General features: G+C 42.2%; 1 protein-coding gene across 2 annotated transcripts in view; it reads left to right on the top strand.

Moving 5' to 3' along the window:
- GRID1 (glutamate ionotropic receptor delta type subunit 1) overlaps nucleotides 1–20,198 on the top strand; it is a 542,454-nt gene that overhangs the window by 508,089 nt on the left and 14,167 nt on the right. The window contains exons 13-16 of one of the 2 annotated variants that reach the window (XM_075154299.1): nucleotides 3,493–3,688; nucleotides 13,813–13,979; nucleotides 15,337–15,577; nucleotides 15,836–15,922. In XM_075154299.1, the coding sequence (XP_075010400.1) occupies nucleotides 3,493–3,688; nucleotides 13,813–13,979; nucleotides 15,337–15,577; nucleotides 15,836–15,922 (691 nt within the window). The remainder of the gene's footprint in view (nucleotides 1–3,492; nucleotides 3,689–13,812; nucleotides 13,980–15,336; nucleotides 15,578–15,835; nucleotides 15,923–20,198) is intronic. The other variant, XM_075154298.1, reaches the window with a different exon arrangement.

The following is a 20,198-nucleotide window of genomic DNA, read 5'->3' as shown; positions in this document are numbered from 1 at the left end:
GGTTAATGGGGCATCTTGTTATGCTACACATTTTTGTTGCAAACAATTTTATATATTAAATGCATGAAATCTTTGCCATAGGAAAGGGAGCCAAGAATTTGAGTGGCTAAACAAGGTGAGTCCAGCTAATGGCTGGTTACAAAAATAAAGTCTAAGAACGATGAGAGCAGCTGTCTTTAGAGAATGACACAACTGTAAGATACAACCAGTATCTGAAATGCGGCAGGGAATGATTTTGTCTAGCAATGGCAGATCTGAGGGAGTTAAAATAACAATGGTTAAAACCTGCACTTGTGATTAAGTTAATTCATCCTAAAAGCCAGGAGATGCTAATCTCCATTCAGTGCCTTTTATGTATGTGACCGTACCTGCAATGCCCAGATCTTTTGATCACCTCTCTGGCCATGGAGATGCTGAGCATCGCCTCCACTTTCAGTGCAGAAATACAGTACAGAGACATTTTTTATACCAACTAAGAACTGGGGTATAGACCATTCCCTGTCAGGATAATTTCCGAGACAGGTTTTTGGCTAAATGGTCCATTTGGTGAAGGCATAAGGTTATTTTCTCACTCAAACTGTCACCATCCTCCTGAATTTATGCTACAGGAACCGCTCGCAAGCTTGGTTATCTACTGTGACCCTCACTGTGCCCTTTGGCGACCATCTGTCTCTCTCACAGGGTATTTCCAATGGCGGAGCAGTACGGAGAATTTCCTGTGGCAGGGGCTGTTCTTATAATACATCAAACGGGGCAAGAAAGGCACATGCAATCCTTAGAACTCGCAGTACTCCGTATTATCTCTTCTAAGGAAATTCTGCCAGCTAAAGGGGCAGTAGTTGCCTTACTCACCACATCCAAGGCTGTGCTTCCCTCCCTGCCACCAGTACTGATTATCTGCTTTTTGAGCCAGCAAATCACTTGACTTAAACCCCGAATTTGCTCACTGTGCACTGTGATATTTAGAGAATTGAAGAAACTGTGCTGCTCAAAAAGCAAGATGTATTATGCTTTTGTACGGTACTGATTGTCAATAAAATGTAATTTAGCTAAAATAGAAGTACTGATTGTCAATAAAGTACAATTTAGCTAAAACAAAAGGCATATTTCTGACAAAAAGCTTTCACAGCAGTAGAGGCAGTAGAAGTGATCCAAAAAATACTGACATTATTGAAACTGCAGGTTTGATTTTGTTTTTTAATATCCAAACTCTTGTGTTCAAACTTTCAAACGGAATGGCAGCGTGAGCAGTAGGCATTTGTAAAGTTGTTATCAGCTGAAAGCTGTGTTAAAGAACATTAGCTAAACATGTTTCTGCTGCCGTGCTCCTACCGAACGTGCGCTCCTACACACGCTGGAACCCATACGCCAAAGCTCGTGTGAAAAGGTTGCCGCAGAAACCCTCCTGTGTGTACTGAGGACCTGTCTTAGTTACTTGCACATAGAAAAGACAGAAATGTGTCTTTTAACAGCCAGATCATCCATCTCCAGGATGTAAGCAATTCCATGGGATACGACAAAACTTATTTTAAAAAACAAAGAAGGAACTAAATGTAGCATGTAACCATTTAGATCAAGACTGGAGGAAAAATGGGCCTGTTCAATGAAATGTACAGGAAACATTTAGGAGACCAGAATATAACTTTCAGGATTGTTAAACAAAGAGAGAAAGAAAACTGACAGGAATTTTGTCATTTTTCGTTAGAATTTTTAACTTCTAGCAACCTCCAGGGTGTTAATTTTGTACGTTACCAAAGTGCCATCCACAGAGCCAGAGAAATAAGAGGAGGTTTGGGTTTTGATGTAACTCCCAGGGTGAGCCCAAATCCACACGCGTGCAATGCGCGTCGCGAAAAACTGTTCACACAGCCTTACTTAAAGCTGCTTAGCAGCTTAAAATGATAAAAAAGCCCTTAACACAATTTAAGAACTTAAACCACTTAAACTGTTCGAAGCAGCTTGTGAGCGCGAGGAGTTTTGGCAGGGGCGGGAGAGGCCCCCCTGCGGAGCCGCAGCCCTGGGACAGAGCTGGCAGGCTCCCGGGTGCTGCCTCGGGGCAAAGGGGCCCTCTGGAGCCGAACCGGGCAGATGGAGAAGGGGGAAGAGTTTTCTACGCATTTTGACGTAGCCTTGTGTGAGTGCCCAGATTGCTTTGCTTTAAATAATGTGGCAGGGAATCTTACAGGTATGTGAGGTGTAAGTGGCACCCCCAGTGAAACAGGGAAGAGGGTGGCGGAAAAACGTTGTCTATGACAAGTCTTCGGCTGTGGAAAACAGCTTCAGCTCATGGGCCAAGGGAAGGGTCCATCTTCTGCAAGAGCTACGAGGCAAAATCTTTCGCTTTTGTGGCTTCAGGAGCCGGAGGCAGGGGGAGGTGGCATGAGTTGGGCCTTCGGACGTTTTGAGGAGGATCTTTTTTTCCGTTTTTGGGAAAAAGAAATGGGGTGGGGGAGGCAGGGAGGGTTGCTTTAGTTTGACTGATCTCAAACAGCATTAGTCAGTTAGTCATATCAGACGCACGGCATTGTTATTATGTGAATAACAATTTTACACATCGTAAAACAAAAGAAACCATTCTTTATGAGATCCAGTTTGGTCCCTGCTGCCACATGTGGTGGGCAATGGTTGAACGTCTGTTTGTGTGTCTGTATGCTCGGATGAAAAAATGGTGGCACTGCACAGAAGCCACACTTGAGGACAAAGGAAGGAGGCACAGGAATGGGAATGAACGGCTGAAGGCGGCAGTGATGCCACCTTAAATGTTTTGAAACTTGGCCTGCTTTTCATTGATGCAGGCAGTGATTTACACCTTTCTCGGCAGAAAAGGCTGTAAAACAGGAGTGAATTACATTCTGTACAATTTGAAAATAAATGGTGCATTCACAGCCACTCATGTTGAGGCCCATTTACACTTCCAGAGTGGTATAATGAGTAAATGAAAGTAGGCCTGTGTGTGAATGAAAAATGCCTGGTTTACTAGAGGCTGTGAAAAGAGAGAGAAAGAGACTTAGTGGAAATTGGAAGCGAGACTTTTATTTGTTTGTTTAAAACAGTCGTATTGATTTGGAGTCAGATGGAGTATTGGTATAACTGCAAACTAATTCCACTGAATTCTGCAAGGTATTTCTGGTGATGCTGATGGGGCTGGAAGTTTATATTTATCATCTGAGTTTTCCTGTGCTTGAGTAAGTCTTTATTGCACTACATCCTTGTGCAAACTTGGCATCGTAATATTTAATGTGAATGTTATCTGTCAAAAAAAAAAATCTTTACTGGGGTGAAAAAGCTTGGGTATAGTTAAATTCATATGACCTCAATACAATTAAATTACTCCTTGTTTTTCTTTTATGATGAGGAAAAAGATATGCAAATGTTACTCCGTGAGGGTAAGTCTTTTCTGACTAATGATAGCTATACAAAAAAACATTTAACGAATGAAATCTTGGTAATGTACTATGTAATACTAATATCTCAATATCGCTTGAATTTCAGAACATTTCAGGATCTGTCCAAACAAATGGATATATCTTACGGTACTGTCAGGGATTCAGCAGTGTATGAATACTTTAAAGCAAAAGGGACAAACCCTTTGGAGCAGGATAACACATTTGCTGAACTGTGGAGGACTATCAGTAAGAATAATGGGGCAGATAATTGTGTATCGAACCCTTCTGAAGGCATCAGGAAGGTAAGACTGGATCACCGGGGGTTTTGTTTAATTTTTGTGCTGTATCAATGTTGTTTGCATGGAGTTAATAATGTTAAGTCACAGAAAAGCAATTACATAGTCATGAAAAAAAAATTCCTATCTAAAGTTCCTTTTAGTAACTCGTTGGCAGATAAGAATCATATTTTAGGGTCATGGTTTTAAATTTAAGTACCTTAGCTCTGCCTAAGTCTTCAGTATATAAGTCCTTCTTTGGATCTGGCCATAAGGTTTCTAAGTTTCTTGGGAGCTCCAATAATACCATTTTGAATGTCATTCATTATATTATCCAGGTACTGGCTCTTGTCCTTTGCTCATTTGAGTGTTTTTTTTTCTGAGTTGATGGATTGAACTTATTGGAAACATGAGTAAAAATCAAGGGATTCACTGAATGTATATTCATTTCTCTTAGAACAGAAATTTAATGCAAGATTTTCTTTGTTTATTCCAAACGTAAAGAAAATGCGTATACTCCTTCACATGTCATCATGCTTTCACCTAACTTTTATTTCTCCCAGATATGACTACATGATTTTTTGGTGAAGCTGAGCATTGATGTGGGATTCAAGGACTGATGTATAATGGCTTGGGATCCTACAACCTTGTGCCAAGTCCTGTGATAAACAGCCCTGGTTCACATCATGCAAATAAACATGTCCACACTTTCTCACTTTTAGTCTGCCTCTCTTCTCATCTGCTTCACATCTTGTAGCTCAGCAAAAACGGATAGTAAATAACATCAAACCACATCATGTCCAGGAGTACGTTATGGGAGAAGGGATGCAGACATGGTGAAAGTTTAATGTGCTGCTCCTTTAGTGAAAAGTGTCCGCTTTATTTGTCAATTGATTTTTTTCACAAAACAAGCGAACAGCTGTTATTAACGTAGTGATTTTTTGATCAAAGTTATTCTGTTGTCAGTGAAACACTGATTCTGAATGAATATATTACTAGTTCTTTATACTTTTGTAAGTGGGAAGTAATAAAATAGTTGGGGCTTGGCTTTCTTTTTTTTCTTTGAATCTTTGGAACCTTTTCTGAACAGTCAGAGGGAAAGCATCCAAAATTTACTGGTTTTTACAGTGCCATAACTGGGCTGAATACAGTAACACAGGCCATCCCATTTCCCAAATCAAAGCCCATTAAAGATTCCCAACTGTTTGTGCGACTTTTGGACAAAATCCTTATATAAACAGTCTTGTCTCTTCCCGGCACAGGGCTATTTAGTCACTAGTTTTGTTTCACCCTGCCTTTTCTCCCATCTCCCAGCTGAGCTTTCCTAAAGTCCTCTGCACTCGACTCGAGGAGCCTTTCTTCCTTGGTACAAGGTAGAGCTCTGGCAATAGCAGTCTGCAGTGTGTTGATTTTTTTTTTCAGTCTGCTCAGCACTTTATGAAAATGAGGCCTCTATTTTGAGAGACTTTGTTAGCATTTAAAGGAGGTAGAAATAGAGACATTAAGTAATTAATTTTCCATGTACGCTGGCATTAAAACCAATAATAAAACAGTTTACCTAAGAAAAAATGCACAGGTTTTTTTTTTTTCTTTTTTACTATTCTTATGTCAGTGGATGCTCTTTAGCCATGAGATTGTAAATACTCTTATTCTTCAAGCCTACTGCGTGCTGCCAGTTACTATAGCTAGATTTGCCTAAGCCAGAAATGTAACTGTAGATTGGCAGGCTGTTTAGAATACCAGTTACATTGTCTGTATGGAGCTGGCAGCTCCATCCTATCTATGTGATAATAACTTTTCATATTAAGTTTGATTTCAATATTGTAGGGTGATTTTTATATAACTTGATCAGCTCATTCAATTAACGTCAACAATAACCAAATTTACTTCAGTCCCCAAAGCTGACCAAGGCTGCTATTTGATTAGACACCTACATAAATTGGGCTTAATATTTAATAACATTGTCAACTAAACTGTTGTGTTTATAGTTTAAATGTCGTTCTTCCTAGCTCATTGAGGTCTTTGAATAAACAGACAAGATTTCCATGTAAAGTATTATAGCTAGAAATTCTGTTTTTCTAAAGGAATCTTGATGTCAGCAAAGGAAATCATAGAATCATAGAATCATTAAGGTTGGAAAAGACCTCTAAGATCATCGAGTCCAACCATCAACCCAACACTACCATGCGCACTACACCATGTCCATAAGCACCTCATCTACACGTCTTTTAAATACTTCCAGGTATGGTGACTCAACCACTTCCCTGGGCAGCCTGTTCCAAGGCCTGACCACTCCTTCAGTAAAGAAATTTCTCCTAATATCCAATCTAAACCTCCCTTGGCACAACTTGAGGCCATTTCCTCTTGTCCTGTCGCTAGTTACTTGGCAGAAGAGACCAACACCCACCTCGCTACAACCTCCTTTCAGGTAGTTGTAGAGCACGATGAGGCCTCTCCTCAGCCTCCTCTTCTCCAGGCTAAACAACCCCAGTTCCCTCAGCCGCTCCTCATAAGACCTGTGCTCCAGGCCCTTCACCAGCTTCGTTGCCCTTCTCTGGACACGCTCCAGCACCTCCATGTCCTTCTTGTAGTGAGGGGCCCAAAACTGAACACAGTATTCGAGGTGCGGCCTCGCCAGTGCCGAGTACAGGGGCACGATCACCTCCCTACTCCTGCTGGCCACACCAGTTCTGATACAGGCCAGGATGCCATTGGCCTTCTTGGCCACCTGAGCACACTGCCGGCTCATGTTCAGCCGGCTGTCAACCAGCACACCCAGGTCCTTTTCCTCCGGGCAGCTTTCCAGCCACTCTTCCCCAAGCCTGTAGCGTTGCATGGGGTTGTTGTGGCCCAAGTGCAGGACCCGGCATTTGGCCTTGTTGAACCTCATACAGTTGGCCTCAGCCCATCGATCCAGCCTGTCCAGGTCCCTCTGCAGAGCCTTCCTACCCTCCAGCAGATCAACACTCCCACCCAACTTGGTGTCGTCTGCAAACTTACTGAGGGAGCACTCGATTCCCTCATCCAGATCGTTGATAAAGATATTGAACAGGACCGGCTCCAGAACTGAGCCCTGGGGAACACCACTCGTGACCGGCCGCCAACTGGATTTAACTCCATTGACCACAACTCTCTGGGCTCGGCCGTCCAGCCAGTTTTTTACCCAGTGAAGAGTGGACCTGTCTAGGCCGTGAGCCGCCAGCTTCTCTAGGAGAATGCTGTGGGAGACAGTGTCAAAGGCTTTACTGAAGTCCAGGTAGACCACATCCACAGCCTTTCCCTCATCCATGAGGCGGGTCACCTGGTCACAGAAGGAGATCAGGTTGGTCAAGCAGGACCTGCCTTCCGTGAACCCGTGCTGGCTGGGCCTGATCCCCTGGTTGTCCCGGACATGGCTCGTGAGAGCCCTCAAAACGAACCGCTCCATGATCTTCCCCGGCACCAAGGTCAGGCTGACTGGCCTGTAGTTCCCTGGATCCTCCTTCCGGCCCTTCTTGTAGATGGGTGTGTGTCACATTGGCAAGCCTCCAGTCATCCGGGACCTCCCCAGTTAACCAGGACTGCTGGTAAATGATGGAGAGTGGCTTGCCAAGATCCTCCGCCAGCTCCCTCAGTACCCTTGGGTGGATCCCATCTGGCCCCATAGACTTGTGAACGTCCAGGGACTTTCCATCCATAAACATGTACTGCTGCATGAAAGAGATGTAAATGTCCTTAAAAGTGTATTTTATAGGAAATGGGAAATCTAAATCTCTCTAGCATAAAAAGATCCCTGATACATTTTTCTGAATGAGGACTTGCCCAACACAATGCAAAAAAAATCACTACTATCCTTTCCTCCCTCCTTCCCCTTTCCATTTTCTTCAGGCAGCATCACGGTTCAGCTGCAGTTACAAACAGAGCAATGCTGCTTCAATGCAAAACAGGGGAGTGCTGCTTATTTATGGTATGGGCAGGTATTTCAGATGTTTTTCTCTATTCCATTTACCTCCCTCCATTTGCCACAGATTTTCCCGCTCCCTTTGACTGGCTAAAAACAAAAGGATAATCGTGGAAGACACTCCTGAAAGCTTTTGTGGCCTTTGGTTGCCATGGCAGAGAGGTCTCTTTTCAGCCACAGCACAGTCCCTGCAGCCATGAGCCTGACCATCTCCCATTGTCAAGGCACAGCTTTTGCAATACTGGTAGAGCCACGAAAAGGGCATTAATGCACTGCAAAGTCACGTAAGCAGCAGAAGGACGTTGCAGAGCCAGAGGGGCAAGTTGCTTTTGTTGTACTCCCAAGGCAATTGAAAGTGGTCATTGCAAGGGAAACGTCCTCCTATTCATAAATGCCTCTACATAGCGTAAGAGGAGGCTACCAGACAAATCACCAGGCCATACAAAATGCTACTTTGCCACTTGGGTTTTCTGGTACTATAAGAGACGAGGACTGACTAATGCTGTTGTATAGAAAGTTTCTTTCTGGGTCAAGCTACAGGCAGGATCCCCAAGAAGCATGCAGTGGGTAGCTCCTGCCATCTTATCCCAGGTGGACATTGGCGTTGGAATCGCACACATTTCTAAGCCATTTGTAAATCTCAGCAAACTGCATAATACCCGGTGGCAATCAGTTCTTCAGGGCAATTATTAGTTACCACAAGATATGTAATAACCTGTGGCTTTTTTCATCGTGGGCAGCCATTTTTGCTTTGAACGAATGAAGTAATATGATCCCTATGATCCATAAATATATGGATATATATCCCATATATATATATCTTTTATATGTATACATAGGAGAATTAAATTGTTATTGTATTTTTTAAAAGTCTTGCTTTGGTGGAGACTGTTCCCCTGCCCAATCAATTTGGTGCCAAAATTACTCTGAATCCTTTCATTTCTTCCTCTGTATCACTTTTGATAAAATGATAAAAACCAAGTACAATACAAAATGTGAATGTATCATTGATTTAGGCAATGGCACAGTAAGAGTTTATTCCTTCCCTTTTTTGCAAACTGCAAAAGTTTCTTTCCCTTAATCAACGCTAAACATTAAATCAGAGCATTTCTTGTTGAACAGTCACCTCTGTTCATTTTTATTTTGAGAGTAAAAGTAATTTAAAAGTTCAATGAATAGGATTTTTTAAAACTATTTTTTCCGATAATTTATTGTCCGCAATGAATTTTATATTGTGAATTGTGGTTGCTTATCCATATGTTTTCATGGATCCTCATAAATTTCTCCATTTCTTGACCCACCAGCCTTTGGAGTGAAAGCAAATGATTCCTTAAAGCCTTTAGTGGCTCCTTAATTATATTAATTTTTAAATCATTTGAACAGGATTAATTGGCATGTTTCTTTTTTTTTTTAGAACCATGTTGCTTCTCTTAAAGGACTTTTTTATAGATAATAAATGTTATCCAAGCATGTTTTTGAACTATTCCGCTAATGCCAACGTAAAGGTCCTTTTTTGATATTTCTGTGGGACCAGCCATACGATGGGATCAGCTACAGTGATGCTCCATTCTGGCAGTAGATTAGTGATGAATGTTGCATTATTCTTGCACTTTTGTCTTTAGCATGATAGCTTCTTCGTAAGTTTCAGATAAATCACAGACATATTAGCAATTAATCTGAAATTCATCTTTTTTCAAGTTATTATTATTTCTTACCATGCTTTCTTTGAAAAACCATCGTTTTACCATCAGTAAACCAGGATCCTTTCAACAATATTCTTCCATGTCCCTCCATGTTGAAAAGTGACATTATGAGGTTTCTTACCGCTTTTCTGAAGTATTACTATTCTCTTTGTGGTCCTTCTTATATCTAGGAGGCAATCTTTCTTGGCCTTTTAGTTTTTTATGATTGTGAAGAAGAAATATTTTTAGTATGTTTTGCCTAGGAGGTTCTTTTTTTCTTAAATCTGTTTTCTTAAACCTCTTCAACCAAAGATAAATCTGGTGTCTTTGGTGTAAACCACCATAGTAGTTCCACCTGGGTGGAATAAGTGAGTGCTGCTTTGACTGAATTTCTGTTAAAGACGTTTTTGAAAATTTAACCGAGCCATTTTTGTTTTGTTCTGTAATATGCCTGCATACTGAGAGTCACAATAAGGCCATAGCAAAGGAGCAAAATATGAAAGCCAATTAAAAGTCTAAAGTCTAAATTTTAGCTTATTATTCTATGTTTCATTTCAGTCATTCTTTATTGAAGCTATCTTACCTATTCTCAGCTGGTATTTGCCACATTCCCTTTTACCATCTCTCTCTACATATTATCTTTGCAATGATGCAGTGTTATGATCACTAGAACATTTTTATTCTATTTTGGGCCCTAAAAACATACAATGCAGGCTTTAGAGGGCTGAGCTGTGAACACAAGAGCCTGAGGATATGGATCTTTGCTGTATTGTGGGCAGGACTCGGTTGCATGGGTAGGTACATCTGTGCTATATGCAACTAGGGAGCCGTGATATGTTTCTTGCTCATACATGCCATGGGTCAGTGCCAGGTGTTTCCTGCAGTTCTTAGTCTTCCTACCTCCAGCACCCGCCTGGCCTGGAAGCTAAGGGGTATGCACATGTGCACGCCTGCATTCCTTCACGTGACAAAAATGAAAAGTTTAAACTACTTTTTAAAAGTTTTGGTTTGATTTTTTGGTTGAAAATAAGTGTCAATTTGATTTTATTTGGCTTTTACTGCTTGCCTAGTGAAGGTATATAAAAAGGAAACATATCTCAAACACACATATGTATGTGTTTGGTTGTATGTCTTGTACATACGTTTTTCAAAGTTTGTCAGGTTTTCTTTAAATTGAGCAAAAGATACAGCTTAGCTGTCACAACAGATATTACAGGGAAATGAAGGGTGCTGAATTTAGACCACAATTAAACATAAGGAAGCTTTCCATGCAATGAACTTTTATTCGGAGAAGAAAGTTATTTAAGTGGAAGAAGTTTTGGAAGAGACAAATCTTCCCTTAGGAAAAAGGGATCTTTGGAGATTCTGGTTTTGGCAATCAGAGAGGGGAAATGGTCTTACATCCAGTATTTCTGGGAGTTGAGAAGTACGCATAACTAAGAGTTTAAAACTCAGATTCCTGTTTATGCCAAAATGATCAGGCTGTTAGAGAAATAATTTTCTACAGATGTGATGGCACTGGATAGAATGATTTATGTCATAAAAAGTATAAAATTGATAAGAAGAGACCTGGTAGACTTTGTTTATTGACCACTTACAGTTGTAGGACATAAGTTAGGATAGTAACATTGCAAATGGAAGAGAAGTAGACCTTGTCAAAAGATCTGCTGTCTAACACTGAAAGTCAGCGTACAAAGCTCTTCTATACAAGATAACATACAGAAAACTGTGGCTTGAAAAGTAGAATCAATAATGTGATTTTTCTCTAGACATTGCCTTATAATTGAAATCGAATATTTGAGGAAGACTATTCATCAAGTATTACTAAGAAAAAGACGACGAATGTATGACATATTGCTAGTGTTTTTCTTTTGTAAATTGTAAATTTGAAAAGATGATTTATGGAGCAATTCTGAAACAACTAAAAGATACAGCTATTTAAAACAAAAAAAACCAAACATACAAAAAAATCAACCAGAAAAATGCAAGACATGTTTTAGCTCAGTGATTTAGGCCAAATCTTTTCTGGGTCTCCTCTTTCTGTACATCCATCAGGCAAGTTTTTGTTTTCTAATAACAGATTTTGAATAAATTCTGTGTACAGTAACAAATGCTGTTGTCTTTGGTCCCATGAGTACACATTTTTAATGCACCTCAACTTGGACAGTTTTCTATCATAGGCAGCAAAAGCCTGTGTACTATTCACCATAAAGCACAACCTGCCTGAGATGTGCAAAAATAGGGATTTTGATGGTCCTTCCCTGCCAGGAACACCAGTGGGACTGACGCCCATTGCCTGTTGTCCCTAACCAGGTAGGAGGCCTATCAGCACCATCACAGATGTGAAAGCATAAAATGTGAATCGTTAAAGCCCATCACAGGAAGAGCAGAGGGCAAGATGCAGAGATTTGCCGCTAACAACCCAGTTAGTTATGAGTACATGATCATTCAGAAAATACCTTTGAAAAGCACATTTTCGGCTTCCAAGAATGTAGGTTGCTGGGTGAATATAGGCTAGATGCCTTGAGGAATCACTCCCTTGCCATCCTTAATCTTTTACGCATCCTTGCATTGATAGGTTATGAAGTTTTTTCTGGCTGTCGCGTATAGTAAAGAGTGATCTGTTTGTTCTTTCCTCCTTTACGCCACCATACCCATTTCAGGTAGGCAGCCAGGGACAGTATTAGAATGCAGATGTGGAAGTCTTGCTCTGGTCTGGTTTCATACATTGACATTTAAGTGAGAGATATTTTTATGAACATGTTAGTTTAATAAGTTGTGTGATTTTAACAGTATGATTTTAACAGTAGAGTCCTGTGGCTCCTATTTGAGTAACTCCTGTAAGACCCATAGTGTAGTTTAGATTTTAATGACGTTTTGTACTAGGATAGCAATAGTTGTCTGAGGCTATATGCATTAATTACTGTCACTTTGAACTGACCAGCGAGGTGGCAAAGGAGAAAATGGGGACAAACCCACAATGGTGGCATACCCTTAACAAAAAATTATTTTCAAAGTGGTCAGTACAGGCTCATTTAAATCTTACCAAAGAGGAAGGATATTACATTTTTACTCTGGTTTAACTCAGAAGCAAATGAATTTGGGGATCTTTGATTGCCTTGATGCAGATAAAAGAGAAGGGGGGAGAAAGAGGTGGATTATGGCAAGAAGCTTACAGAAAATCCAGTAAACATACTTTTAATCTTTGTTTCCCTGGATTCTACCCACTAGAGGATAACTCACCCATTTGATTTATTGTCATGTTTAAACAACTTTCAGGGACTTCAGAAAGCTATGGTTTATATCAAAGCATGGTGAAGTAAAATTAGTTTAATTGCTCAACTGAGGAATCCAGTACGATGAAATAACTGAGGGAGTCTTACAGGCTTACAGGTGAATTCAAAACTGAGCTTAAACAAAAATGGAAAATATGTGGAAGGATGAGCTAATTCCGTGTCAGAGCTGCAGCCATTTGCTAGGGGAGCTTGGCGATTCACTTCCCAGAAAGAAATACATGCAGGACTTCAGCTCCCTGCCTTGCTTTGTTCTGACCTAAAGAAAGATCTGAAATCACCCGAAGTTTAAAGAAAAAAAAAAAGTCTTGGAAGTCTACATTCGTGACTACTCATTTATTTGTATTAGATGTTCCAGCCCATCTGTTCTGTTGTGCCCTGTATGTTCACTAGAGACTTAAAAACATACTACTTAAATATATTACGACACCAATGATTACTTTAACCGAACAAAATGATGACTTTTTTCTTTATTGAATCCCTATCCAGAGATGTTTCTTACATCTTATATTAAGTAAGGTGATTTACATTCATCGTATGCACTGCGTGCAGGCACTGGTTTGAATCCTAATTAAGGCTGACATTTAAGGACATCTGCACGGGTGTGTGCTAAAATAAAAAAATATTTGTCCCAAAACTGAGATAATAGGAGATGCTTGTGACTCCTCTTACCCGTGGAAAAAAGAGGGAACTCTTTAAGCTCAGAACATGTGTTTTGTTACAGGACTAACATAGCTCTCAGAAGGGGCTTTGTTTATTTACACGTTTATATGAGGAAAACTGTAAAGTTATTTTGTGACTGTGATGACTAGAAAGCACCACTTAGCGCTCATACTGTACCCATCTAGTTACATGATGATTAGAACCAGTCACGTTCCTCCTAATCCATGTCTCCTACAAAACATACATCAAATTTCATCAGCTAAGGCAACAGCTTTCATTTATAATTAATTACCTGTTACGTAAGCCTTGCCTACTCTTACAGTTGGCTATGTTATCCTATGTATTCCTATTAAAAATGGAAGATATTTTAGCAAGGTTTGATGTAGATGAGGTACTGCTGGGAGGGAAGAGTGTTAGAAATGTAGTCAGATGTTGGAGGTCTACATACAACCTGTGACCTAATGAAATACCACCGTGGAGTAATGACAAGCTCAGGGTTTGTTTGCTTGCTTTTTGTCTTACCTAGAAATGTAGTTTAGTTTAGATTTTGTTGTGTTCATGATGTATTTACAGGCAAAGAAAGGAAACTATGCTTTCCTGTGGGATGTGACGGTGGTGGAATATGCTGCGCTGACAGATGATGAATGCTCTGTGACAGTCATTGGAAACAGCATCAGCAGCAAAGGATACGGGATAGCACTCCAGCATGGAAGCCCCTACAGAGATCTTTTCTCCCAGAGGTAAACTGAAACAAAGCTCATTTTATAGGATTCCCTTCTACAACCAGCAAGGCATCCCATTTGTAGTTCACACTAATTTTGGCAATTATTGAATAAAGGACAGTGAATAAATGACAGCAGAGAGGTTATGAGCTCAGGCTTCAACAAAGCTGCTACTTCTGCTCCATGTGCATCTGCTTAGGGAGGAGGAGACTGAAGGTGGTGTGTGGCCTCCCACCTCCAGGCAGCACTGCCTCTGGCAGAAAAAGGACTGATGTCCTCAGAGCTTTGTATGAGCTAGGGGAGAGATTGAAAAGAGATCTCCGATTCATTCTATGTTTTGCAGGCTTTGAAGCAATGTGTTGCTCCCTACAGTAAGCAAGTAATAACGCCCTGGTTTATCCTTTAGGATGGAGAGGCAGGTCGAAGCCTCACAACGGTACAGGAAAACAAGAATTGCTGAGTGTTGCATGGGACTGCCAAGACTATGAGACTATAAAACTATGCCATTTAGCGGCCTCTGAGCTATCAGCTAGGAATACCTTTTTCTTGTGAATGTGTACACTGAAATGAAGACATGCAGTTGTGCAGGCATGTGTGGCCTTAGTGGAAGGTGAGCGGGTGCTCTGCTCCAGACAGGGGGCTGAAACAAGATTTCTTCGTCTCGCTCCTTCTTTAAAAAAAGTGGTAAAACTCCAGCTGCATAAGCAGAGACAAAGCTGCCTCAAGAGAAAAGATTGTTAGTAAACAGCTAAAACAGTTATCAAACCAAATGCAAAATGAATCATTCATGGAGAGAAGGGACATTTCACAAGAGGCAAAACAATGATTAATTAGCAACTGTTAACACAGTAATTCAGGCATGAAGTAACAGCATTGAAGTAGAATCCTTTTGAATAAACTACATTTGCTGAAGTAAATGAGTTGGTCGCTGCTTAAACGGATTTGTATTAAGTGGTGCACAAATAGTAGCATGTTTAGTCTCACATGATTTTGAAATTATTGTGGGAGAGCAGCAGTGGAGTGGGTTGAGCATTTCGCTAGTGGGACCAGCTGTTGCAGCTGAATGTAGCCAGACCAGCCATGACTAACTGGAATATGGTGATTTCCCTTGGAAATGCTTCTCGCATTGCAGTGGAATTTTTGACAGTCTCTTCTTTTTCTAAAGTTACCCAGTGGAGTTTACCTGCTGCTGTGAGTAGAAAGAAATCCTGGTATAATGGAGTTTCAGATGAAGAATACTGCGTGGTGGTGGTGGTGGGATGGAGTTTTGAATTGTGGGACGGTAGCTTTAAGAGTTACGCGACATATGGAAAAGACAAAAAAACTGTGAAAAAGTATCATTGAAAATAATACTTGTCTTCTGAAATTTCCGCAGGATCTTAGAGTTGCAAGAAAGCGGAGATTTGGATGTTCTTAAACAGAAATGGTGGCCACGGATGGGACGTTGTGACCTGAATAGCCATACCAATGCACAGACAGATGGGAAGGCACTCAAGCTTCACAGTTTTGCAGGCGTTTTCTGCATTTTAGCAATAGGCCTTCTTCTTGCATGCTTGGTGGCAGCATTGGAGTTGTGGTGGAACAGCAACCGTTGTCATCAAGAAACACCGAAAGAGGTCCATAACTTTTATTCTTATCACAATTAAAAGTAGAAAACACGAAAGAAAGAGAGAGCAAGTGGAAGTTTTGGGATTTTAGGTGCTCTCAAACAATAAATTTGATTTATTTTGATTCACCATACTAAGCTTTGCATATAACTTTTGGGGTGGTTGTTTCTAAACAAATAAAAAAACCAAAACGTGTCTTTTGTGCACATGGAAGGTGCCAAACTGACAGCCCTGGAGACTAAAGTCCTCTATTTATTTATAGAGCAGATACAGCATGGGCAGCAGCAGAGCAAACTTCCCCACATTGCCCCACCACTGTGCCTCAACCCTGACCTGGAGAGACCACCTTTAGGGGTAAGAGAGTAGTTCAGAAACATGCCCTCGGCCTCTCTGCTGTGAGTGACGGGGAGGCCAGTCACGGGCACCCAGTTGTGCCACCTGTGGTAATGTTTTCTCTGATCTGAGACCCCATCCATCAGCTGCGAGAACCATGTCCATCCTGCGCAGGCTGTGCAGCTGCCAGCAGCTGGTAGCTGTTTTCCTTCATGGCTGACCTAGGCTGAGTTTCAAGAGGTACACAAGCAATTACAAATAAAACAGCTAGTTATTAACTGAGTAAGCCATATTGCCATGACACTGTTTAAATGCTTCCTTTCTTTTGAAATCAGTTTTATTTCTAAAAGTACGAGCCCCTGAGTAAACTGACCTTCATATAACATATTTTACCTAGGAAAATATATCTGAGAATTTCTTGGTTTTGAAGTTTTCGTGCACAGCAGCAAGTAATAGTTAGCAATGCTATGACAGAATAATCAGTCCATACTCAGATTTGTCTTGCATGAAGCCTGTATTTGTTTACATAGATTAAATGTTTAACAAACTAACCCCTTGTAATTTTGGAGACACTGAGGCATTTGTAGGTGCTTTCATCTTGGAACAGATGTTTGTTACAAGCAAATAATACCAGTGAGCTGCACTACAGCTGGAAAATAGTACATAGCCTATCAATTTCAATCTATGTTTCTCAGGTTGCCAGGAGTATTACACTAATTGACATCCCTATCACCTGTAAGCAATTCTGGCAAAAGGGATCTGAAGCTATATGTCTGTAATGTTGTGAAATATTTATCAGTAAGATTCCATTCTTCTGAGTTCCCGCTTCTCCCATTTGAATTCATCCATCAAGTGCTTGGTGATAAACATCTGTACCACGTTTGTGGGACAAAGCTGCAAAGTCACTTGTCTGTGGCTCCACAACGTACAATAGTGAAAGGGAAGTTTTGGTAAAAGGAAGCATGTCTCCGCTTTGCACAATGCAGCACGCCAAAAGCAGGCACAGGGAGAGCACAAGTAGGTACTCTTGCTTATAAAGTATTTTTCATATGAACAGAAGTGCATATTTAATTGCTCTTTGGTTAAATACTGTAGCATTTTGCCCTGCTGCCCTGTAGAAGTGACTCCTGCTGTAACCCCAAAGGCCCCATCCCACGTTAGCATTGCTAAAGCCTCAGCCCTAGCAGCAGACTGTTCACTGCCCACTGTGGAAGCCTGGCAGGGCAAGGGGCAGGGACATTGTCTGAAGTGTCCTCGTGCTGCACAAGCATTTGTCCTGCCGTACTCTGCAGTGCGCTCCCCTCTCTATGCTCAGGGACCCCTCTTTGTGCATTTTTGTAGAGTGAGATGAGAATATGCCCCAAAGGCAGAGTTTCAGTAAGGGGAAACAATTCACTCTTTTATTGCAAGGAGTTTTAAATACTCAGTTTCCATCTCTGAAAAAGGATCTGTCTTCCTGACTTTAAATATTCTCTTTTTGCCCATACCCTTCATTTCTCTTTTTATACCTGTAAGGATTAGTACAGATCCCTGGCTACCCCATTTTTCTCCCCTTCCCATCCCTCTTCTCCTCCTCCTCTTTCCCGCCAGTGCGTTCTCGATTAGGGTTGCTCTGTACATCCTCTTTTGCAGTTTCTGTGACAAACAACAGAATACTTCTAAGCTTCCATTTTTGAAAGTGTACTAAAGTTACCCATACGATAAAGCTGTACTTGGGAAGATCACGCGTGTGCGGCGCTGGGTCTGCCCTTCGGGCGCAGCCATTCCGGGGTAAGGGAGGCAAATTAAACTTAGGCAGAGCACATGCAAACGGGCGCAGAAAAGGTCAGCGATGCAGGTGCTGCTGAGGGCGAGGGAACAGAGCCAGCGGGAGCCCCGGCACAAGTAGGTGTTAAGGCTGAAGGAGAAAGTGTGTGTTCCGGAGGAGATTGCCCCGGGGATGAGGGCTCACAGGCCGGGCCGGCCGGGAGGAAAGCATAAGGAGGGCACATGGGGCAGGCAGGATGGAACATAACGAGGAGGCCCCAAAAAGGACGGCTGGGTGCAATGAAAGGCAGTGGCTAGCAGCACCTCTGGATCAGATCAGAGCAGCGGAGAGAAGGGTGCCTGGCGCCGGGGCGGGCAGGCTCTTCAGGGACCCTCGGCTGGACCGGGACGCAGCCACGCTGTTGGTACAACCTAAGCTTTACTTCCACCCGGATCCCCCGCAGGTCGGGCCGTGTAACAGCCCAACCGCAACCCGACCCCGGGCGCAGACCCGCGGCCGGCCCTCCCCGCCTGGGGCAGCCGGGGGCAGCCGGGGGCTGCCTCCCCGCCCGGGCTCCCGGCCCCGCTCCCCCGCGGGCAGCGCGCCGCGCGCTTCGCTCTGATTGGCCCGGGCGCCCGGGGCCCCTGTAGGGCAGGGGCGCGTACGTGACCGGCTGGCCCGCGGTAATGGCCGCCCGCCCCGCGGGGTGGCGGCCCGGGGCCAGCGGTCACAGTGACCACAACATCCACTCAGATAAATTAGTGAACGAATGTAGCAGATATTTCTTGGTGGATTAGTGGGCAGAAATATTTTATTTATGCACTACTAGTGAGGGGGGATTGAAGCGGGATTGCTGATATGGCTACTGTAGTTAAGACACCAAGCTTCAGAAGAGGTGGTGTAGATTGGTTGAAGTTTTTCAACGTATTTAGGAGAACCAAGTTTCAAAACTTCGGAAAGGACAGGATCCAGGGATGAGGGGAGCGTTGAGTCCTGGGGACCCTCTGCCTGGGTCGGGAACGGTGGCTCAGCATTGCTTAGGGGACGAAAAGCAAAAAGGGGATTTGAGCCCGGGAGGAGCGTGTTCGGGATATCTCATTTCTGCCGCTGTGTGGTACCCAGCATTTCTGCAGCAACAGCCGTAATAACTGAGCTACGGCAGGCATAGCGTATACAGAACATTAAAATCTGCCTCTTAGCTGCATCTGATACTCAGCCAAATCGTTAGTTCAGTGACAGCTGCAAACTTAAGTCATGCTGGTGATTTTCTGCTTTTGGGAAGCTTTGGCAAAACACGAGTGTTGTGATGTCCTGTAAAAATTGTGGGAACTGGATTGCCTCCCAGCCATTTTCTTCTGTGAAGCACTGAGCTTGTGGAGCGTCATGGAAGGGGCTGATTTTCTTGCAGCCCAAGATTAGATGTGTCACCTCATGTGTCACCTTTGGTGTCACCTCACACAGAAGTCACCTTATGAGGCGAAGGACAAGGAGGCAGTTTTTGGCTTCTGTGACCCTTACCGTGTTAGGAGCTTTATAAATCCATTGTAGAAAGTTACGGTGGATTCAGGATTGAATGAGGTGTTGTCATAATCTGCGGAGCCCTTGCGTATCATTCTCTCTTTGGCTTGACCCACTTGGTGGGCTGTATCATGCCACCAATTGCCAACTCAAAAAACAGATGTTGGGAAGATGGATGCACGACTGCTCTGGCAGATTCGTGACAGGGTTGGACAGCCACACAGCTTGTTGGAGAGAGAGGGAAAGGATTTTTTTAGAGACTGTCATTTTGTATGGCAAAGGTCTGTGAAGTCTGTTGCTGGAAGAATGTGCAAAGCTTTCACTAGCATTGGAGAAATGTTTTCAGCTGACATTAAGGTGTTGCTATTTGCCAGTTTGTTGTCTTTTCCACTTTGTATTCCTTTGGCTTTTGTGGAGGTTAGCCTGAGCCAATACATTGAGGTGTTCAAGGACTCAGATGTCTGTGTGGTATAAATCACAACTCTTAATTACAGTCAGTGAGAAAAATGTAGTTATGTTACTATGTAACTGGGAGGAACAGGAAGCCTATCTTTTGAAACCTGACAGCATAACTTGAACTTCAACATGAATCTGATCTACGTTTGTAGAGGCTTTATAGGAAGAGTTATATCAGATGGAGACTACTTCCAATTGTGATATTTTTTACATCGTTCACATACAAGGAAAACCTGCCCCACCCAATTAAAAAAATAGTATTGTTTCTACCTATTAAGGCAGTTCATTAAGGTAAACCTCCAGGAAAGATGGACTTCCTTTAATTTCCCAAAAACACAGTTGCCGTTGGTTCACAATTCTATCATGCAAGGAATAGTGAAATTTCTTGCTGGAAGAGTGAAGGCTGGGTTGATTTTCTTTTTCAGGATGTTGATACAAGATATTTTTATGCTATTTGAAGCAGATTTGTAAAATGTTTCTAATGAGTTCTGCTGTAAAAATCTTAACGTTATCCCTTTAAATTCTTCATTTAATCCTTATCAAATCAGATTGACAAAAGAAAGATTAGCTCCAACA

Source organism: Calonectris borealis, chromosome 7, assembly GCF_964195595.1.
Source record: "Calonectris borealis chromosome 7, bCalBor7.hap1.2, whole genome shotgun sequence".
Taxonomy (NCBI): Eukaryota; Metazoa; Chordata; class Aves; order Procellariiformes; family Procellariidae; genus Calonectris; species Calonectris borealis.
Note: the sequence above shows the minus strand (reverse complement) of the source record. Positions and strands in the feature narration are given on the sequence as shown.